The sequence below is a fragment of the Rhinolophus hipposideros genome, assembly GCF_964194185.1.
Source record: "Rhinolophus hipposideros genome assembly, chromosome: 7".
In the NCBI taxonomy this organism is placed as follows: Eukaryota; Metazoa; Chordata; class Mammalia; order Chiroptera; family Rhinolophidae; genus Rhinolophus; species Rhinolophus hipposideros.
This window is the reverse complement of record NC_138053.1, coordinates 578,784-598,257: the sequence shown is the minus strand read 5'-3', so window position 1 is coordinate 598,257 and position 19,474 is coordinate 578,784. Positions and strand designations below refer to the sequence as shown.

The 19,474-nt window shown below is 41.9% G+C and overlaps 2 protein-coding genes across 2 annotated transcripts in view; both read left to right on the top strand.

Annotated features, from left to right (window-relative positions):
• The window catches only part of SEPTIN14 (septin 14), a gene marked incomplete at both ends in the record, with an annotated part of 390,465 nt that overhangs the window by 45,235 nt on the left and 325,756 nt on the right, over nucleotides 1-19,474 (top strand). The gene's annotated exons all lie outside the window — the stretch shown is intronic.
• Nucleotides 1-19,474, top strand: part of PSPH (phosphoserine phosphatase) — a 25,598-nt gene extending 6,124 nt beyond the window's left edge. Inside the window, exons 2-6 of the mRNA XM_081053032.1 lie at nucleotides 13,925-14,083; nucleotides 14,783-14,917; nucleotides 15,378-15,523; nucleotides 16,515-16,663; nucleotides 18,995-19,474. Coding sequence (XP_080909158.1) covers nucleotides 13,944-14,083; nucleotides 14,783-14,917; nucleotides 15,378-15,523; nucleotides 16,515-16,663; nucleotides 18,995-19,102 — 678 coding nt within the window. The 5' untranslated portion in view covers nucleotides 13,925-13,943 and the 3' untranslated portion in view covers nucleotides 19,103-19,474. The remainder of the gene's footprint in view (nucleotides 1-13,924; nucleotides 14,084-14,782; nucleotides 14,918-15,377; nucleotides 15,524-16,514; nucleotides 16,664-18,994) is intronic.

The following is a 19,474-nucleotide window of genomic DNA, read 5'->3' as shown; positions in this document are numbered from 1 at the left end:
CCAGTGTTTTGAATTTGCATCTAGTAGACTGCTTGCCTCCACTTTGTTTAGTTTTTTTTTTCTGGAGTTTTGTCTTGTTCTTTCATTAGGGATGTTTCTTTGTTTCCTCTTTTTGGCTGACTCCCTGTGTTTATTTCTATGTATTAGATATATTTGCTATGTCTCCTGGTCTTGGCAGGGTGGTCTTATGTAGTAGGTGTCCTGTGGGGCCCAGTGGTGCAGTCTTCTTGGTTACCTGATCTGGGTGCTCTAGTGGGTTGTGTGTACCCTCCTTTTGTCATTGAGCTTTGATTGCTGTCAGCATGTCAGTGGGTGGGATTGACCCTCAGGCTGACTGGTTGTAAGGAATTGCAGTGACTACAGTGGACGAGCTCTTGTGCAGGGGCTGCCCCGACAGAGTGAAGTTCGCTTTAGCAGGGCTCTGGTTCCAGCCACGTCCACCCTTCAGGTGTGCTGTTTGTGCAGCTGGTTGGATGGTGCTCTGGTGTGGTCCAAAGCTGGTCACTACATGTGTTGATTCTGGGATCCCTTGTGAGGGGCTTTGGTGCAGGCCCAGGTCAGCCACTGCCTGTGCTTGGCCCAGGGACATTTGGTAGGAGTTACAAAGTGATATGAAGTTGCTGCCTGTGCTGGGCTTGGTGGCACCTTGGAGAGGCGAGGCTGTGAACTGAAGTGGCTATCAGTAATGCCAGGGTTGGGGCCACTTAGCAAGAGACATACAGGGCATGCCGAGCCCAGGTGCTGTTTGTTTGTGGTTTGTAGAACTTTGAGAGATTTTAGGTAAATCCATGGCATGAGGGAAGGAGTGCCACCTGTGTGGAAAAGCTGCTGAAGAGGTTCAATTTGGGCGTGCAAATTCGGTTGGGCGGGATCTCATCAAATCACCAGGGTGATTTGCAATGGTGATAGCAATGGTGCTATCCAAGTTAATGGAGAGCTCCAGTTTGGTGCCCACCTATGTCTGCCAGCTGGCTTAGGGAAGGGCTTAATATGTAACAATGGCATCTGCCAGCACTTCTGTCTCCTGAGACAGCTGCCCTGACCCTCCATTCCTCACCCTGAAGTTAGTCAATTCTGTTCCTCCTTGTATGTTCTTGGCGATATTCAAGCTGCTGCCCCAGTGTCGGAGCCCAGAGAGTGAGTTTGTAAGTGAGTTGTGTGTGGTCCCTTTAAGACCTGCAGTACCTAGGTTTCTATCAGCCCTCCATTTCACTCAGCTGCAATTCCTGCTGGGTTTCACAGCCAATGGTATGGTAACTTTTATTCCTTGGCACTGGAGCCCTGGACTGGAGAGCCCTGTGTGGGGCTGGGACCCCTTCCTCTTCACGGGGGACCTCTGTAGCTGAGATATCCCTCCTGATTCTTAACCACCATCCTATTTCGTGTCTCTACCTCTCTGCCAGTCTTACTGTGGCTGTTTCTTTATATCCTTAGTTGTGGGACTTCTGTTCAGCTGGTCTTTAGGTGGTTCTCTATGATGGTTGTTCTGTAATTTAGTTGCAATTTTGATGTGGTTGTGACAGGAGGCAAGCACAGCGTTTACCTACTCTGCCACCTTAACCAGAGTCTATCTATTACTGTATAACAAATTACCCCAAAACTCAGCAACTTAAAACAACAGACATTTATTTTCTCACAGTTTCTGTGGGTGTAACATCTGAGAGCAGCTTAGCTGGGTGGTTCTGGCTTAGGGTCTCTTAAGAGGTTGTAGTTGGTCAAAGTCAACTTATTTAAAAGCTTTATTGGTGCAGGATCTGCTTCCTAGTCCACTCACATGGTCTTTGGCAGGATTCAGTTCCTTGAGGGTTGTTGGAGGCCCCCTCAGTTCTGACACATGTGCCTCTCCATAGGGCAGCGACCAACATGGCATCTGCCTTCCCTTAGAGCAAAGTGGGCATGGGGGCAAGATGAAAGCCACATTCTTTTGCTTTGTTTTTGAAATTAATTCAAAGTTAATCTCAAAAACAAATAAACCAACAAACAAACCACTTTTATTAAGAAATAATTTGAAATAATTCTGGATTCACAGGAGTTTGCAAAGAAATATACAGGGAAGTCTCATGCACTCCTTCTTCCCCCATGTCCCAAAGGAACTGACCCTGACATAATCCATAGTGCTTATCCAGATATCACAGTTATACATGCACTTATTTGTGTCACAGTCTAATCTTACAAGTGATATCCTTTCACCTCTGCCTCATTCTATTCACTGGAAGAGAGTCACTGAATCTGGCTCATAATCAAGGGCAGGGGTTCACAGAAGGGTTTAGAACATCAGGAGGTGAGTTCACTGGGGGCCATTTTAGAGGCTGCCTACCACATTCGTGAAATTTTTCTCCTATGTTTTAGATGTTTTATAGCATTGCTTTTATGTGTAGGCCTGGATTCATTTTGAATTGATTATTGGCATTAGACTGTAGGTCAGGGAAGAATAAGAATTATAAGATTTCTCTATTTTATTATAACTAGTAGGTAGGATTTCAATATAATAATGATCATAATCCTGCTATTTTCATATTCATGAAACAAAATAGAAGAGACTTAAATTTTCAGATGATTTAATACATGTCCAATTAAAAAAAAAGTCAAATAGCAATGTATGAATTCCAAATTAGAAGAGAAATAGAGCAGGCTTTTATAATGAAAAAAATTCCCTTTTAGATGTAAGTGGTATCAAAAGAGAAGGAGTCAACTATAGTAAAGAAGCATAATTGGAAGTATTACTTTTGCTGTCCTACTAATCCAGGCAGTAGATCCTTTCTTGGGATTGCAGCATTAGGGGAGGCTCTATAGGCTTCAGCTTTCCCTGGCTTACAGGGAAGTGGGATTCAGAACACTTGCAGAGGCCAGTTATGCTCAGCAGAATGGGAAAAGTAATGCTAGACCCAGGTACAGGGCTTTGAGTACACCTTGTACTCATCCTTCTTCACAGGACTATTATCCAATGTGACTGGGGTGAGAGGAAGTGTACACTGAACCCTGAGTTCTGTAAGGACTGTATTTGAACCTTGTGAATTATTTATTTCCATTCTGGCTCCCTTCCTTTTCAGCCTCGCCTTGGCTTTTTCTTGCTTTGTGTTCTTAATTCTTTTTTTCTCTCTTTGCCAGTCTGGATGTGGCTTCTTTGTTATATAGTTAGTTATAAAACTTCTGTTCAGCTAGACTTCAGATAGTTCCCCAGGTTGATTGTTTTATAATTTAGTTCTAATTGTAATGTGGTCACTGAAGGAGGCAATCACAGTGTTTATCCACTCTGCCATCTTAGATCCTCCTTAACTATTTCCTTTTATCTTTTGTTTTTCTTCATAGATCTTGCATCTTTATCAGTGTTAATCGAGGATTGTAATTCAAAGTTGTTGGCTTTATTCCCTTGTTATTGGCAGTGGTACTCTTCTCTGATCTTAGAATGCTGTCACCTTTGTCTCCTCATTTTGAAGACAGCAGGGGCTGTTTTGTAGAGTCTGTAATGTACCTATGTCTGCTTCTCCATATTTGCATTTTGTTCTCCTAGTAGATCCTTTTTCCCTTTTCCTTTCCTTGTGCCCTGTTAATCAGGTGTAGGTGATTTCTAGTCAGACCTGAAGCTTTTGCAGAGTCAAAGCCACAGAAAATAATGTGTTTAACTCCTCTGAAGTGCTTGAAGGAGGCAGAAGTTAAGTGTGTCCTAAAAGAAACAGTCTTAGGAAACACTGCATCTGACCCTTCTTTGTTCCAGTCCTATTAAGAGGGAGAGTGAAGCCAGACCATCTTCCTCTTTCTTCACCTGTGTCTGGAGCTTGATGTTCATTTCCTTGTACTTTATTTCTAGGCTCTTCTTGCTCTTGCAGAACTCACATGATTTCTCTTACAAAATTTTGTAATCAGAACTTGATGCTTCATTTTTATTGAGGAAAGAAAGAGGAAGAGAAGAGTGTCTCCTAGGAATCCAGCACTGGAGAAACGTTAGCTAGATTTGTCTTTTGTTGTTGTCGTTATTGTTATATGTTTGTCTATAAGTTAGCCATTTACTCCTCACTTAAATTTAAAAAATTGTCTGCTGTAACCTATGCAGTATGTGTAAAATCTCAGGTTCTTCAAAGAATAGCTGTTCTTTTTTGTCACAAAATGTACTATAAGTGCATTGCCCAGGAACCTTGGTCCTAGTTACAGAGAGTAATTTTGACTCTCAGATCTAGAAGCTTCTCAAACTCCATTGTGCATTGTTTCAACTGTCTACAGGGTCTGAAACAGACTTGCCACTACTATTACAGGATTCTGGTGTCTGGTGCCCAGAGATCGTGGTCTCATGTACCCGAAGAATGAGAATGTGAACTCGGAAGGAGAGGTAGAGGAGTAAAGATTTTTATTAAAGCAAAAGTACAGCTCCCTTACGAGACGGGGTACCCGAAACTGGGATGCCCACTGGCTAAGGCAAAAAGCTCTTTTATACTTTCTCTTGCATTCTTGGGCAAGGGAGTTGGCACCTTCTAATGGATTTTGTCTATCGGATTTGCTCTGTTGCCCAGCCTGAAGGGATTTACAAAAGAACTCATTTACCCCCAGAGCGCAATTTCATTTTTGCCGTGGAGCCAATCAGTCATTTCAGAAGCTGGAGTTCCAAGATATGGCTGCCTGTGTTTATTCAACCAGGGACTTCCCTGTTTACCTAACAACGTGCTAGCTAACCTGTCTCACCACTACCAAATCTGCTAAGGTGACGTCCATCTAAGTCTAGTAAGCTTTGTTCTCTCAGCTGTGCTTGACCTCCACAATTTCTGTACCAGCTTGTATTTGTTCTTACACGGGTGAAGGCAAAAGATCAATCCTAACAAAAGGGAAGTCAGTGAAAGGGATCTGAGATGCCGCTTGTAAACCTCATGGATAGAGAAGTTGGGAGAAAGTTTGTTTGGCTGAGGAAGTTTTTTTCTTCTTCTCCAATGTCAGACTTTCTCAGGCTGGCCCTGAGAGAAAACTTGCTTTTGGAGCAGGAGTTGTCAATGGCGGCTTCTTTATCATTTGGCGTTCTGCTTTTCCAAGAAGGCCAGGCGGGCTGGGGTCCTGTTCTGAGCTGCAGAAGGCAGGTACTGGGCGTTGGAGCTGCCATATCTAAACCAGGATTTCTTTCACCCCCAGTCCTGTCCTCTCTCCCCACAAGGGCCAGATGTGAGGGACCCAGAGTCCATTCTCCAGCAACAATTTTTCTTTTGTGTGAAATTCTAATGAACACAATTTTCTTTGAAGCAACTTAATTTAGCTCAGTAGATTTCTTTCCCCTGAAGCTATGAGAATTTTGAATGGATAGGGTAGGTAGGTAGATAGAAATGAGCAGAAGGAGAAATTTAGCCTTGGTTAGATAGCCCCTTGCTGCAGCTCCTACTTGGGTCAAGCCCCTGGCATCTGCCCAATAGCATTCCAGGTTTTTACATACCCTAAAGGGATTTGTTTACACATGCCCCTAAACCAAAGGGGTGTGTTTACACAGGTCCCTAAATCAAAGGGATGAGTTTACACATTCTCCTAAAGCAAATAAGTACCTGCTAAATGCCAGAGGATCAGGCACCTCAGGGGGAGAAAGAGAGATAAGAGAAGGGGTGGGGGGCAATTGTATCCATAGAAATAAAAACCTTCCTGCCTGTAAGGAGAGGCTGCTTCCCTCTTTTGGGTCAGCCTGCTCCATGTCTCGGAGTGTACTCTCTTTTACTAATAAACTTCTGGCTCTTTCATTCTGCACAAAATTCTGTCCCTTGATTGAATTCATTCCTTCAAGAAGAAGAAGAGTAGAGGTTGAATATCATTTCCCGGTAACAATGTGTATGAATTGTGTTACTCCTGGTGGGGACAATGGGAAAAGAGGGACCCAGAAGTGAACAAGGAGGCTGAGCATTTTTCAGTGCAGGTTGGGAAGTGCTAAAGGAAGCAGAGGCCGGGTTCGCCCTGCGTTCTAAGCAGACCAGAGCCAAGTGGACAATTTATGAGCCATAGAGGGTGTGGGGTATGGAACTCCTTGGAGTTTCTTGCTTGGTGGGAGTCTGACAGTTTATAAAACCTGTTTGCTTGTCTCCCAAAGAATTGATGTAGAATATTTTCTTAGTGTCGGGATTGTGTCTCGTGAAACAGAAGAATGGAAGCACAGACCAAGGAGAGGCGAAGAGTTGTAAAAAAGGATAGTTTTTTAAAAGTAAAGAGTAAAGAGTCACAGCTCTCAGAACTAGAGGGGGTCCTGACCGGGTTGCCCAGTGACTGAGGCAAAAGTTCTTACTTTTATACCGTCCCTGCCTGCTTGGAGAAGGGGGTTGGCGCCTTCTAATGGAATTCATCCGTCAGGTTTGTCCTGTTTGCCCATCCTAAAGGGATTAACAACCCATCCCTATCTATCAGATCTGTTCCTTTGTGGCCAAAAGAGATTTATGAGATAACTTATTAACCTCAAGGCGCATTCTCATATCTTTGTCCTGGAGTGAAGGAGACATTCCAGAACCTGGAGTTTCAGGATATGGCTGCCTTTTGCTTATTTCACCAGGGACCACCCTGTCTACCTAACAACATGCTAACTAACCTGTCTCAGAATGTGCAGACTTTCTTTTTTTACTGTTAGTGACTCATCATCCATTGTGTTGTCTAGCTAGCAGAACTTTGGTCTGAATTCTTGATGAAAATCTTTGACATTTTTTGGATCCACATTATGTTGTTGTCAGGGTTTAACCTTATTTAGTTCTGATTAATTAATCTACCTCTTTTATGTTGTCTCTGTGCATTTGAGATCCAAACGTTAGTTCTTTAGCCGTCTCTTAGGAGCTGTATGATTTTGGGTAAAGCATTTAACTTCCATATGCCTTTATTAGTTAATCTGTGAAATGGACACATTAACATTGTTCCTGCAGAAAGGCATGGGACCAGACCCAGCTGATGGCTTTGAGGTTTCTTCCAACTTCAGAATATATGATGCTGATTCTGTATAGTTGTTGCAGTCTAAAGGCCTGTGTACTCGGTGCATCAAATACTTAATATTCAATAGATCAGAGTTTGGAATAAGGAAAGGTTTATTTATCGAGTTAGCACCTTCCCGATGTCGAAGAAAAAACATCCGGCTTAAGAGAAAGCCTATAAGAATTTATTTGAACCAAACTGACAACAATTGCAAAATCTCAAAGGATTGAGAAAATGCTCCACAAAATGGTGGTTTGCAGCTTATTTTATACATAGAATCAAAGGAGGAAGGTTACATGAAATCCATTGGTGATAGATTAAGTGGGTGGGAGAAAGCAAAGCAGGGAAATCGCTGGGATTGGATAAAAGTAAATTGGAGAAACAGGTACTTCTTTCACATAGGTGGGTGCAGGATAGTTAATAGTTCACATAGAGATATTAATCATGGGCCATAAATAATAATGAGGAATTCTATAGTTTCCTGCTCTGGACCGGAAAAAGGGATGACTGACACTCCAAGGGCATGTTGTTCTAGATGCAAAAAGACAATAGACAGGCTCACTTAAGGTAAAGATTGACCTTTGTCAAGGAAGCTGCAGGCCAAGGATGTGACTTCTGGTTATGACCTGCTTTTAGTTAGGAATTTTTATGTTCAGACCATCCTATGTGCTTAATTTTGGTCTCTGAGTTTGTAGGGCCTGCTGTGCCCAACACATATATGGCCCCCTTTTCATCCACAGTGTATTTGTGGGGGGAGACGAGCAGTGGGGAATAGGTTGGTGAACAGATAGGCTCCAAATCATGAAGGACATAAAGTAATTGAATAAATCTTAACCTGATTTGTTTCTAGAATCCTCAGCAGCCAAACCTGAGTGCAGGCAGGTACAGTAGTGTAGTTAAAATCCAAACGGCCATGTTAAAAAGTCTTTATCTTTTAGAAATATATACTGAAATATTTTTGTATGAGATGATATGATTTGCTTTGAGAAAATGAAGGAAGGTGGACATTTGTGGGCGTGAGATTGTGATTTAGATTTATAATAAGAAACAAATATTTGGTCTTTGTCCTCTTTCTGTCACAGAGCTCCTACTACCCTTGGAATTTCCTGTGATGGGAATGATAAAGGTGTCTCTTGTTATGTAAATGAGGTGACTTTTGGACTGTACTTAAGGACAGGGGCTGTTTGCCTGGAGAGCAAACTGTGTGATTAGAGGTTTGGAACTTTCAGTCCCTGACCCCCAACCTCTGTGGAAGGAAGAGGGTCTGGAAGTTGAGTTTGGTCTTAAGTGGCCAATGACTTAATCAATCGTGCCTTTGTAATGAAGCCTCCATAAAACCCCAAACCAGCGGGGTTCAGAGAGCTGGGGGTTGGACAGTGCTGTGCCTGGAGAGGGCATGGGAGCTCTGCCCTTCCCACATACCTTGCCCTGTGCATCTCTTCCACCTGGCTGTTCCTGAGTTGTATCCTTGTATAATAAACTGGTGATCCAGTAAATAAAATGTGTGCACTCTGAGTTGTGTGCACTCTGTCGACTGGCAAAATAATTCTCCAGGTAATCGACCAAAAGAAAACAGTTTATTTGGGAAAAGCAAAAGAAATGGAACCACCAAGGAGTACAAGCACACTCGCAGCTGGACTGCCCGCTGCCACCCATGTGGAAAAAGGAAGCAAGCACCCAACATGGTTTCTCCCTTTATTCCCATCCCTCTCCCAGAAGTTACCACAGAGTTCAATAGGAAGTCATGACCAGAGAGCCAACAAAGGGCCCAGCTCCACCCATAGTCCTCCCATCTCCATGGTTAAGAATCTTAAAATGCCAGTTCACTTTGATCAACTCTAACAAATTAATCAAACCCAAGGAGGGGGTCATTGGGACCTCCAGTCTATAGCCAGCCTGTCAGAACAAGTGACAACCTGGACTTGGGATTGGCACTTGAAGTGTGTGTGTGTGTGTGTGTGTGTGTGTGTGTGTGTGTGTGTGTAGGGGGTAGGGGGTCAGCCTTGTGGGACTGAACCTTAAACGTATGGAATCTGATGCTGTCTCTGGACAGATAGTGTCAGAATTGAGTTGAATTTTAGGACATCCAAGCAATTCTTGGACGTATGGGAACCACCCCTCCCCCGTGTTGTAATTGGGTACAGAACCCTTTTTAGTGGAGTTGTTGATGAAGCAGGATTTGTTACAATTGTTGAAGCAGGATGATGAATATATGGAGTTCTCATGTGTGTACTTTTGTATGTATTTGAAATTTTCCACAATGAAAAGTTAAAAAATGGTTAGTTGTGGGTATGTAATTAACAGTTACATCATTTTGTTTATTAATTCAACCCTCAGAAAATAATTGAGCCTCCACTCAAAAGAGGCTCAAAATAGGCATTTTGGAAAATTTTGGATCTTAAACAATGTCGATGAAAAACATCCAGCCTAAGAGAAAGCTTATAAAAGTTTATTTGAGCCAAACTGACGACAATTACCGGGAAGCAAAATCTCAACGGATTGAGAAAATGCTCCACGAATTGGCCGTTTGCAGTTTATTTTATATATAAAAATCAAAGGAGGGAAGGTTACATGAAATCCACTGGTGATAGATTAAGGGGGTGGGAGAAAGCAAGCTGGGAATTCTCTGGGACTGGATAAAAGTAAATTGGAGAGACAGGTACTGCTTTTACATAGGTGGGTGCAGGATAGTTAACAGTTCGCTTTTTAAAGCACATAGAGATGGTAATCAGGAGACTAGCATAATAATGAGGGATTTTGCCGTTTCTAACTCTGGTCTGGAGAAAGGATTACTGACATTCCAAAGATGTTATCTAAGTTCAAAAAGACAACAGACAGGCCCACTTACAGGCACAGATTAACTTTATGAAGGAAGCTAAAGATGTGATTTCCCGCCATGGCCCACTTAGTTATGAAACTTTATGTTCACGCCACCTTGTGTGGTTATTTTCAGTCTCCTGAGCTTGTCAGGTTTAATATGTGGCCCCTTTTCGATCCACAACATTTGCAATGCAGGATTGGAGGTGACATGCACATAAATAAGTTTAAGATAGGTTGGAATATGATTAATTCCATATATTGAAAACAGTCTACATAAAGTACTATGGGAGTTCTGGGGAGAGATAGTGAAAATGGCATTTGAGCTTTATTCATTCACTTAATTCAACAAATATTGAACCCTACTGTGTGCCAGGTAGTGTTCTCAGTCTTAAGGATCCAGCAGTGAAGAAAGCTGATAAAAGATACTCTTATGACATTTATATCCTAATGAGGACAGATAGACAATACATAATAAACATAAGTACATTTCATCATATATTAGTGCGGACGGAAAAGGGGCCACATGTTAAACCTGACAAGCTCCGGAGACTGAAAATAACCACATAGGATGGTGTGAACATAAAAAATTCATAACTCAGGTGGGCCATGGCCAGAAGTCACATCCTTGGCCTGTAGCTTCCTTGATAAAGGTCGGTCTTTACCATAAGTGAGCCTGTCTGTCATCTTTTTGCATCTAAGATAACATACCCTTGGAATGTAAGAATAATCCCTTTCCCAAACCCCAGGGGGTACAACTCACCAACACCAGAGCAGAAAACTACAGAATCTCTCATTCTTGTTCCCTAAATACCATCTCTATGTGCTGTAAAATGCTATTTACTATCCTGTACCAACAAATGTAAAAGAAGAGTGTGTTTCCATTTTGCTTTTTTCCCAATCCCAGAGATTTCCCCGCTTTGCTTTCTCCCACCCCCATAATCTACAACAAATGGAAACTTTCTCCTTTGATTCTAATGTATACGTTGCAAAATGGCCATTTTCTGGACCATTTTCTCAATTTGTTGTGGCTGCTTCCCAGCAATTGCCGGTCAGTTTGGCTCAAATAAACTCTTGTAAGCTTTCTCTTGGGCTGGATGTTTTTTTGTCGACATTGGGAGATGATAGATATTCCAGAAAAAATGAAAAGTACAGCATAAGGAGGGAGATTAATAATGTTTGGGGTAATGATAGAGAGGGGGTATTGCAGTGATAAGCAGGGGCGTCAGGTTCGGCTCACTGAAGAAGGTGATACTTGGGCAAACTCTGGATGAAAGAGTTGGCCGAGTGGCTATTGGAGTGAAGAGCATCCCCATTGAGGGCACACCAGCTGCCCGGTGTGTTTGGTAGAGCAGCAAGAATATCAGCAATATTGGGGCCATGTGAGCAGAGTGGCGAGGAGTAGGAAATAAGGTCAGAATGTGTCAACAAAAAACCATCCAGCTTAAGAGAAAGCTTATAAGAGTTTATTTGAACCAAACGGACGACAGTTGCCAGGAAGCAAAGTCTCAACGGATTGAGAAAATGCTCCGGAAAATGGCCGTTTTGCAATTTATTTCATGCATTAGAATCAAAGGAGGAAGGTTACATGAAATCCATTGGTTGTAGATTAAGGGGGTGGGAGAAAGCAAAGTGGGGAAATCTCTGGGATTGAATAAAAAGCAAAATGGAGAGACACACTTCTTTTACATTGGTGGGTACAGGATAGTTAATAGCATTTTACAGCACATAGAGATGGTATTTGGGGAACAAGATAACAATGAGGGATTTTGTAGTTTCCTGCTCTGGTGTGGTGGGTTGTGCCCCCTGGGGGAGTCCAGAAAAGGGAGTACTCTGACATTCCAAAGGCTATGTTATTTTAGATGCAAAAAAAAGGACAGACAGGCTCACTTAAGGTGAAGACTGACTTTTGTCAAGAAAGCTACAGGCCAAGGATGTGACTTCCTACCTTGGCCCACCTCAGTAAGGAATTTTTATGTTCACGCTATCCTGTGTGGTTATTTTCAGTCTCCTGAGCTTGTTAGGTTTAACATGTGGCCCGTTTTCCGTCTGCACATGTAATGGGGAGTGGAACCGGAAGCCCAACGAGTCCGGGGCTCGTGCTCCCTGTGCCGCTCAGCCAATACATCGACATAGGATTTGGGTCACAGAATAAGTGTTTATTATCAGAGCACCGATAGTCTGAGAAGGCACTTTCAAAAACTGCCTTAACATTCTCTGGCCAGCCTGGGATATTGAGGGGAAAATCTGGACATTCCTCCAGAGGCTACGTGATGGTTCCTCCCTCAGGCGATGTGGTGGTCGTCAACCCAGGTGCAGTGATAACAGTAACCTGGAAAGAATGTTAGGCCATAGAGACTGTGATCAGTAATACCAATAGGGTATTGTGATCCTAAGCAAGCACAAGTTTCGGGGTAATTATCTAAAGCAAGGAACTGGACGGGGGACCTTGCAAGCTCAAACCACAAGGAGGGGGTTTTCCAATTGTTAAACTCAACGGCAGGGAGAGGCTAGGCCAGGGACATTGCAAGTCCTATTTTCTGGGGGTCACAATCGGGCCCTGTTTCAAGAGCATGGTGGTGGCTGTGGTGATTGTGCCAAAGTTGGGGGCAGACCTTATAGGTAATTATGAGAACTTGCGATTTTACTTTTAGTAAAATGAGGAGCCATTGGAGGACTTTGCGCAATCAGTGACACGATTTGCCTTACAGTTTACAGCGATTACTCTGGCTGTTATGTTGAGAATACTGGGATTGGGGACTGTTACTAGCGCCCTTGGCTCCCTGCAATCTTCCAGGATGGAAATCAAGAGAGATCGCCAGATACCAATGTAGACAAATAGAAAGTTTTATTAAGCTTGTGCACACGGAAACCAGCACCAGGAAAAGGAATAACTGGGCGGTTTCCTGAGGGAGGCTGAGGCAGAGTTTTTAAAGGGAGCTAGGCAGGAAAAGAACTGTCTAGGCATGTAGAGGCAGGTTTCCTGGCACCTGTGTGGCTATATGCTTCTTCTTGCATCCCATGTCTCATTAGCATGTTAAATCTTCACCCCTGGGCATGATTTTTAGCATTAAAATGAAGAAAGGGTCACACCTCCAGCGCTGCTGAGCCTGACTGCACAGGCGGGGCCAAAGGGAAAGCTCCTGGCCTTTGTAAGGGGATCTTACAGTTACCATGTTGCCCCGAAAATAAGACCTACCCCCAAAATAAGCCCCAGTTAAGATCTCAGCCAGACGGATGCACTTAGTATATTATTACGATGTTTCAGAAGATGACATGGCCTCCTGGAGTGAATTCCTGTGACCTCTTATTTTCATTTTACTTCCCAGGCTCCTAACTTGAAGCTTCCATTCCTACCGGCTCTGCCCTTAGCCCTCTTCCCCCACCCCCCCTTTCTCCACTCTGGTGACTTTCATCAGGCCATGCCTTCAGTTACCACCTCAACACTGGTGACTAACAAGTGTGTACTTTCAACTCTGACCTCTCTTTATGCCTCTTCTGAGGCATAGAGACTTTAAAGGATTCCCCTTACCTAGAAGTTAAAATCCAAACTCCTTAGCCTGGCCCGAGACCCACTTGATCTGAACTCCTTGTGCACTGTCCGGTGGCTGGGCTGAGCCATTTGGCAGCTTCCAGCCTGTTTTCCATCATTCTTCCTCCTTGCCTTTGTTCATGCTTTCCCTCTGCCATCACCACCCTCTCTCCTGGCCTCCATCTCCCTCCTTCCCACTGCCAGCAGATACCAAATTGATACCCTGCCCTTTGAGAACCCGCTCAGGGCCATGTGCCCTTCAACATGTAGCTCAAATGCCTGTGCCTCCTGGAAGGCCTGTTTCATGGACAAGATTAAGCATTTTCTTTGTGTGCCCATAGTATCTTATGTACATTTCTATTTTAGTACTAGCCTTATTGCTAGTATTATTTGCCAAAACATTTGCATATTGGTTAAACATCAAATATATTTACAAATTGTTACCTTCACTAGACTGAGTTTGGGTCCCACACATCTTTGTAACCCCAGAGCCTGACACTTAGAAGGTGCTTAATTTGTGTTGAAAAGGGAATGAGTCCATGAGTGCTTGCTTATATGGGCTGCACTGACTTTGATACAAATCAAAGTACTTTGGTATTAGCAGGCAAAATTAGACCTTGTTATGATTATATTTTATGTCTTTAAATATACTTATCTTTTTTGTTGTAGGAGGAAAATTTTTCTAAGGATGGTCTCTCACTCAGAGTTGAGGAAACTCTTCTATTCAGCTGACGCAGTATGCTTTGATGTTGACAGCACGGTCATCAGAGAAGAAGGAATTGATGAGCTGGCCAAAGTCTGTGGAGTTGAAGATACTGTGTCAGAAATGTAGGGACAGTATATATTCACTTTATGAAATGATGAAGAATTGCAAAAGAGAGTGACTTTTGGATGACACACAGAATCAGAGCCATAATTCCCTGATTTTAATCTCTGGTTATGAAACATGGGCACTAGGCTTTTTCTTTCATCACTTAGAGCAGAATTTGGTAGTCTACAGTATCTAATCATTTATACAAATATTTATGGCAAAAAAAAAAAGTTGCTCTGACAAACAAATATGGATAAGACACTCTCTTAGCTTCATCAGGGGAACAATGACTGTCACTAACTGAAGAGGATGACCTGGGTGGGTTCTCCAAGTGTCCAGTGCTTTGTGTCATGGATAAAAGTTAGCCTTAGTGGTGTGCTGGAAAGCTAGTTTTGGTTTCCGTGGATGCTAGTATGAGAGCCCCTCCTGCCTTCCTGCCCTCCTTCGTGCTATGTGGCAATCACCAGGTCACAGGCCAGTTCATGTTCAGCTACATTGGATACTGACACAGCCCTAAAATATTAATGTGATTCTCAAGCAAACCTTTAATAGTTTATTCTTAGGCCTCGCTCCCCTGGCATCATAGCTTGTCTTTTGTACATGGGGCTCTAGGCAGCACCTTCCTCATGGGTGGATGCTGTGAGGAGTCGGGGAGGTTAGGCATGTAGAATTGGAGAACAGCTGACGTTCTGGCCTGATTGTTGTCTTTCTCCTAGGACACGCCGAGCCATGGGTGGGGCAGTGCCATTCAAGGCTGCCCTCACAGAGCGCTTAGCTCTGATCCGGCCTTCCAGAGAGCAGGTGCAGAGGCTCATAGCAGAACACCCGCCACACCTGACCCCTGGCATAAGGTAAGAGGAGCCCCGATCTGGGTCTGTTGTTTCCCTATTAGCACCTGCACTTTGGGGGATGGTCTCCCAAGAGTATCTCACCATTACTTTTGCACTCCCTTCTGTGTGGTTCTTTTGGCACTTACATAAGTTCTTGTCTGGCTGGTTGATCCTGTTCATGTCTGCCATCCCTCTCTCCCTAGGAAACAGCTGAAGCCTCCTCTTTATCTGTGTTTCTAGGTCTAAAGGCAGAACAGAGTTGTGGAATGGCTTCCTGAAGCACTCAAGCCCCATCCATTAATTTATAAGTGCATTTAGAAAAACATAAACAAAACATTAATTCACCAGGACAATACCTTGTCCAGTGTACCTTGGGCAAATGCATTCAAGAGAAAAAATATATTTATATTTAGTTTCATTTTCATGTTTCATGTGTTCTCTTTTGTATTAATCAGTGGTATTTTATGTTTCTTTTTTGCAGGGAGCTAGTAAGTCGCCTGCAAGAACGAAATGTTCAGGTTTTCCTAATATCCGGTGGCTTTAGGAGCATTGTAGAGCATGTCGCTTCAAAGCTCAATATCCCATCAACCAATGTATTTGCTAATAGGCTGAAATTCTACTTTAATGGTAAGACTTTAATGGTGATATTTTCCCTTTCCTATCAATTTTAGTTTTCAGTATCCTAAGTAATGTCTCTTGGAATGCAAGTTAAGCAAGGAGGCATCAGGGTTAAATATTAAGATAAGGATTCTTTTGACTCATGTCTTTTGTGCTTTGCTATCCTTTGCTCCAAAAAATAGACTTAAGTCATCATTTTTTCTAGCTTTAGTATCCATAGAATCTATCTGTATGTAAATTCTGCACTTAGTAAAATGTTAGTTTCTACATAACTTCCATTACTTATTTTGTTATGCGTTATATTTCAGTTTTATGAGAGCTCTCATGTATTTGAACCAATTTAAACTCAGGAAGGAGAATTAATTTGTTAGCAAGTGATTGCACTGCAGCTGCCTGGGAGGTGCCTCCTGGCCCCTTTCACGACCATCACAGAACCACACCTGTTGTTTTCTATTATCTTAAGTTGTCTCCAGTTATGTCAATGCATGGCTGACATTCTTCAAACTAAGTAATATTAATTTAAAATTTTTAAATGTGTTAATAGACACTTTTGAATGGTCTATAGGTAAAGATCATTAAAAAAGGAAGTAGAGAATGAGTGGTAATTACTGTAAGAATGGAAATAATTGATCAAATATAAGTTGGAATCTTCTCTTAGATGACATTATATATTAACTTATTTTAAATTTCATATATTACTGTTTCATGGTTTTCTGCCACCTTAACAATGTTTGAGAATTACTACACTGGATGCCTAGAGGATAAAGCTAGGTTACCCCAAGATGTTTACGACTTAAAGGAGTAACCTTGAAGTTATAATTTAAAAGCAAACCTTGTTTATTCTGAGGAATATGAGTGGAAGTCCAGGCTTGGTCACTTTACTGAGGGCCATTTTTAGTTTTCTCAGTGACATTTAAGTGAAGATATCATCTATACAAAAAGTTGACCCAATTGTTCTAATTCTGTGGATCTTTAACACTACTTTAACTACTCTTTTAAGGTGAATATGCAGGTTTTGATGAGATGCAGCCAACAGCTGAATCTGGTGGGAAAGGAAAAGTTATTAAACTTTTAAAGGAAAAATTTCATTTTAAGAAAATAGTCATGATTGGAGATGGAGCCACAGACATGGAAGCCTGCCCTCCTGCAGTATGTATTAAACGTACTAATATTTTCCAATTATACTTTTGTTTTAGACAGCTGCTTTAGAATTCAGTAAGATTTATGAAGAATTAAACACAAAAATCTAAATATCACTGTAAGATTAAAAAAACAATTAATAAAACCAATTCAATCTCAATATGTCAGTTAACTTTTTAGAAACCCGACAATTTGCAAGCAAGGAACTAAAAATCTTTTAAAAGTTTCAACAACCCCTTGTTCCTGAAGTATGGCCACCTCTTAGCCCAACTGTGTACTCACAAGGTTTGGCTTCATTTCTTCAAATACTACCACAAATAATGATAATATAGCTCTTATAACTAACGAGAATTTTAATGTCATTTTGTATTTGAGAAACCATTTCCTCATACATTATCTCATTTAATCCTCCTAACAGCCTTGATAGAGTAAAGTATCTCCTTTTTACTGACTGGGGAACTGAGGCTCGTGGAGGTTCAATAACATGTCTATATTAAAACATGTCAGGGGGCAGCCGGTTAGCTGAGTTGTTTAGAGTGCAGTGCTCTTAACAACAAGGTTGCCGGTTTGATCCCCACATGGGCCACTGAGCTGTACCCTCCACAACTAGATTGAAACAACTATTTGACTTGGAGCTGATGGGTCCTGGAAAAACACACTTAAAATAAATAAAAGTTTAAAAAACATTTTTTTATTCTTCTGAATGAATGTTGTTTTCTGCGATTAGCAGAATATATAGCAGATACAAATGCTATACAGATCCTAAATATCAAATGTGTCCACGTCACATAGGACTTTGCCTCTGTCATCTCCTTCTAACTTAAGAAAAAGTGAACCAAATGTAGTGGTGAACTTTTTTACTACTAGCTTCCTGCGATCTAGAAATAGCAACTGCCTTTGTAAATGATTAATCAAAAGTGGTTAAAGACTCTTTTGGGATCCTTTTAACATCATTTGAATCAGTTTAAGATAACACATTCTTAGATGATTCACAGCCAACACTGGGCTTGAGTAAGAAACGAGCATTGGGCTGATATAATGAGAAGTACATAGACCCAAAATGTGGAGTTCTTTTAGGGAGATCCCAATCTCAGTCCTGAGATATGACAAAGTTATAAATTCCAAAATGTAATGTATAATTTTATATATATTCCAAAATTTTAAATAGCCTGACTAAATCAAGAGAAAGTGCCGTGCATGCAGGTGTGTAGCCCTTGGAATATTGTCAGAGGAACCTGTAACCTAAAAGAAGTTTAACAGCCACCCCATGAAGGCCTGGCAGGGTGTAGGGGGGCAGTTTCCAGAGGGAGGGCAGTGGGATGTATTAGGCGTCGTCCTGGCCCGGTCAGTGGGCAGGGCCAGCGGGAGTGGGCAGAAGCAACTGCTGAAGACCCCACATTTCCCCAGGCACTTTGGTGTTACCATTAGGTTATCTTCTGGAGAGAGAGGGAAAGATTCAATATGTCAGGACAGCTGAGTTGGTGCTGGCCTGTAGAAAGGGCTGCCACGGAGGCAGGTAGCTCAGTTACGAGGCTAAGTTTACCTGGAAGGTAAGAATCTAGTTATATGTTTTCCCTTTGTGTGGTATGAAAAAATTAAGACAAAGGGCACAGAAGAGAATTGTGTACTTCCAAATTAATGTATATCACGTCTGTATCCTGGCAGAAACAGAGAAAATGCCATTTTAAAAGACTTGGAAAAGGGCTCTTATCCGACCATGCTGGCACCCTGATTTCAGTCTTCCAGCCTTTGTGATCTGTGAGAAGTAAATTTCTGTTGTTTATAAGCAAAAAATAAAAATAAATTAAAAAAAATTACTGAGTAAAAGAAGGCATCACTTAATAGAAATTAAGGAAACAATGTAACTTTAAACAATCTTCATGGCGAGAAGTAGAGTGCTGTCAGCAGATACTGGAGTGGTCCTGTCTTCAGCCCAGGATAACAGACCCTGGGAGAGAGGCCCAGGTCCATGTAGGGCACCATAGGGGGTGCGGCTCCGCCCTGATCCCAGGCTGCCCCACAGGCTTCTCTGAGCTTCCCTCCAGAAGTTCCTGTACTGGATGTGAATGCTGTACAGTTTAGAATGTAGACATTTACCACCTGGTGATTTTGTAAGCAGTTGTCTTTGTTTTAAGAGGGCTTCCGATGCTTCTGACTCCCACATGTCCAGGTGAATGGATGTGCAGGTGGCACACTTCACTCATTTACCAGGAGGAGCTCCCCAGTGAGGTGGGGCTCACCTGTTTGCACAGTTTATTCTTCCACACACAACTTAATGCCCTTGGCTGCTGCTGTATCTTTTTTTTTTTTTAAATCTATTTCTCTTCCCCCACCCCATAGGATGCTTTCATCGGATTTGGAGGAAATGTGATTAGGCAACAAGTAAAGGACAATGCGGAATGGTACATCACTGATTTTGTAGAGCTTTTGGGAGAGCTGGAAGAATAATCAATTTTTATATAGTTCATAACAACTTCAGGTTAATTTTTAAAAGTTATACAGTTTGATACTGTTTGCTTCCAATTGCATATTACAACTGAATGGATAAATTTGGTACTGATTATCTGTACTTCTAAATAAACTACAGTTAGGCCTTCTAGAAAATTGCTTTTCTATACTGTAGTTTCAGTATTATTATGACCATTAATTACCTGGAGAGTTTTATAATCTGGATTCTTTATGTATTTTCCTAGCTTTATTTTGTTTGAAGCTTTTTAAAGGTGGATAATAAACACCTCACTAATGGAAATATGGATTAGGCAGTTTTAAATGAATATGTTTTCCCTTTGGTATATAAATAAAAGTTTATCCATGTATCAG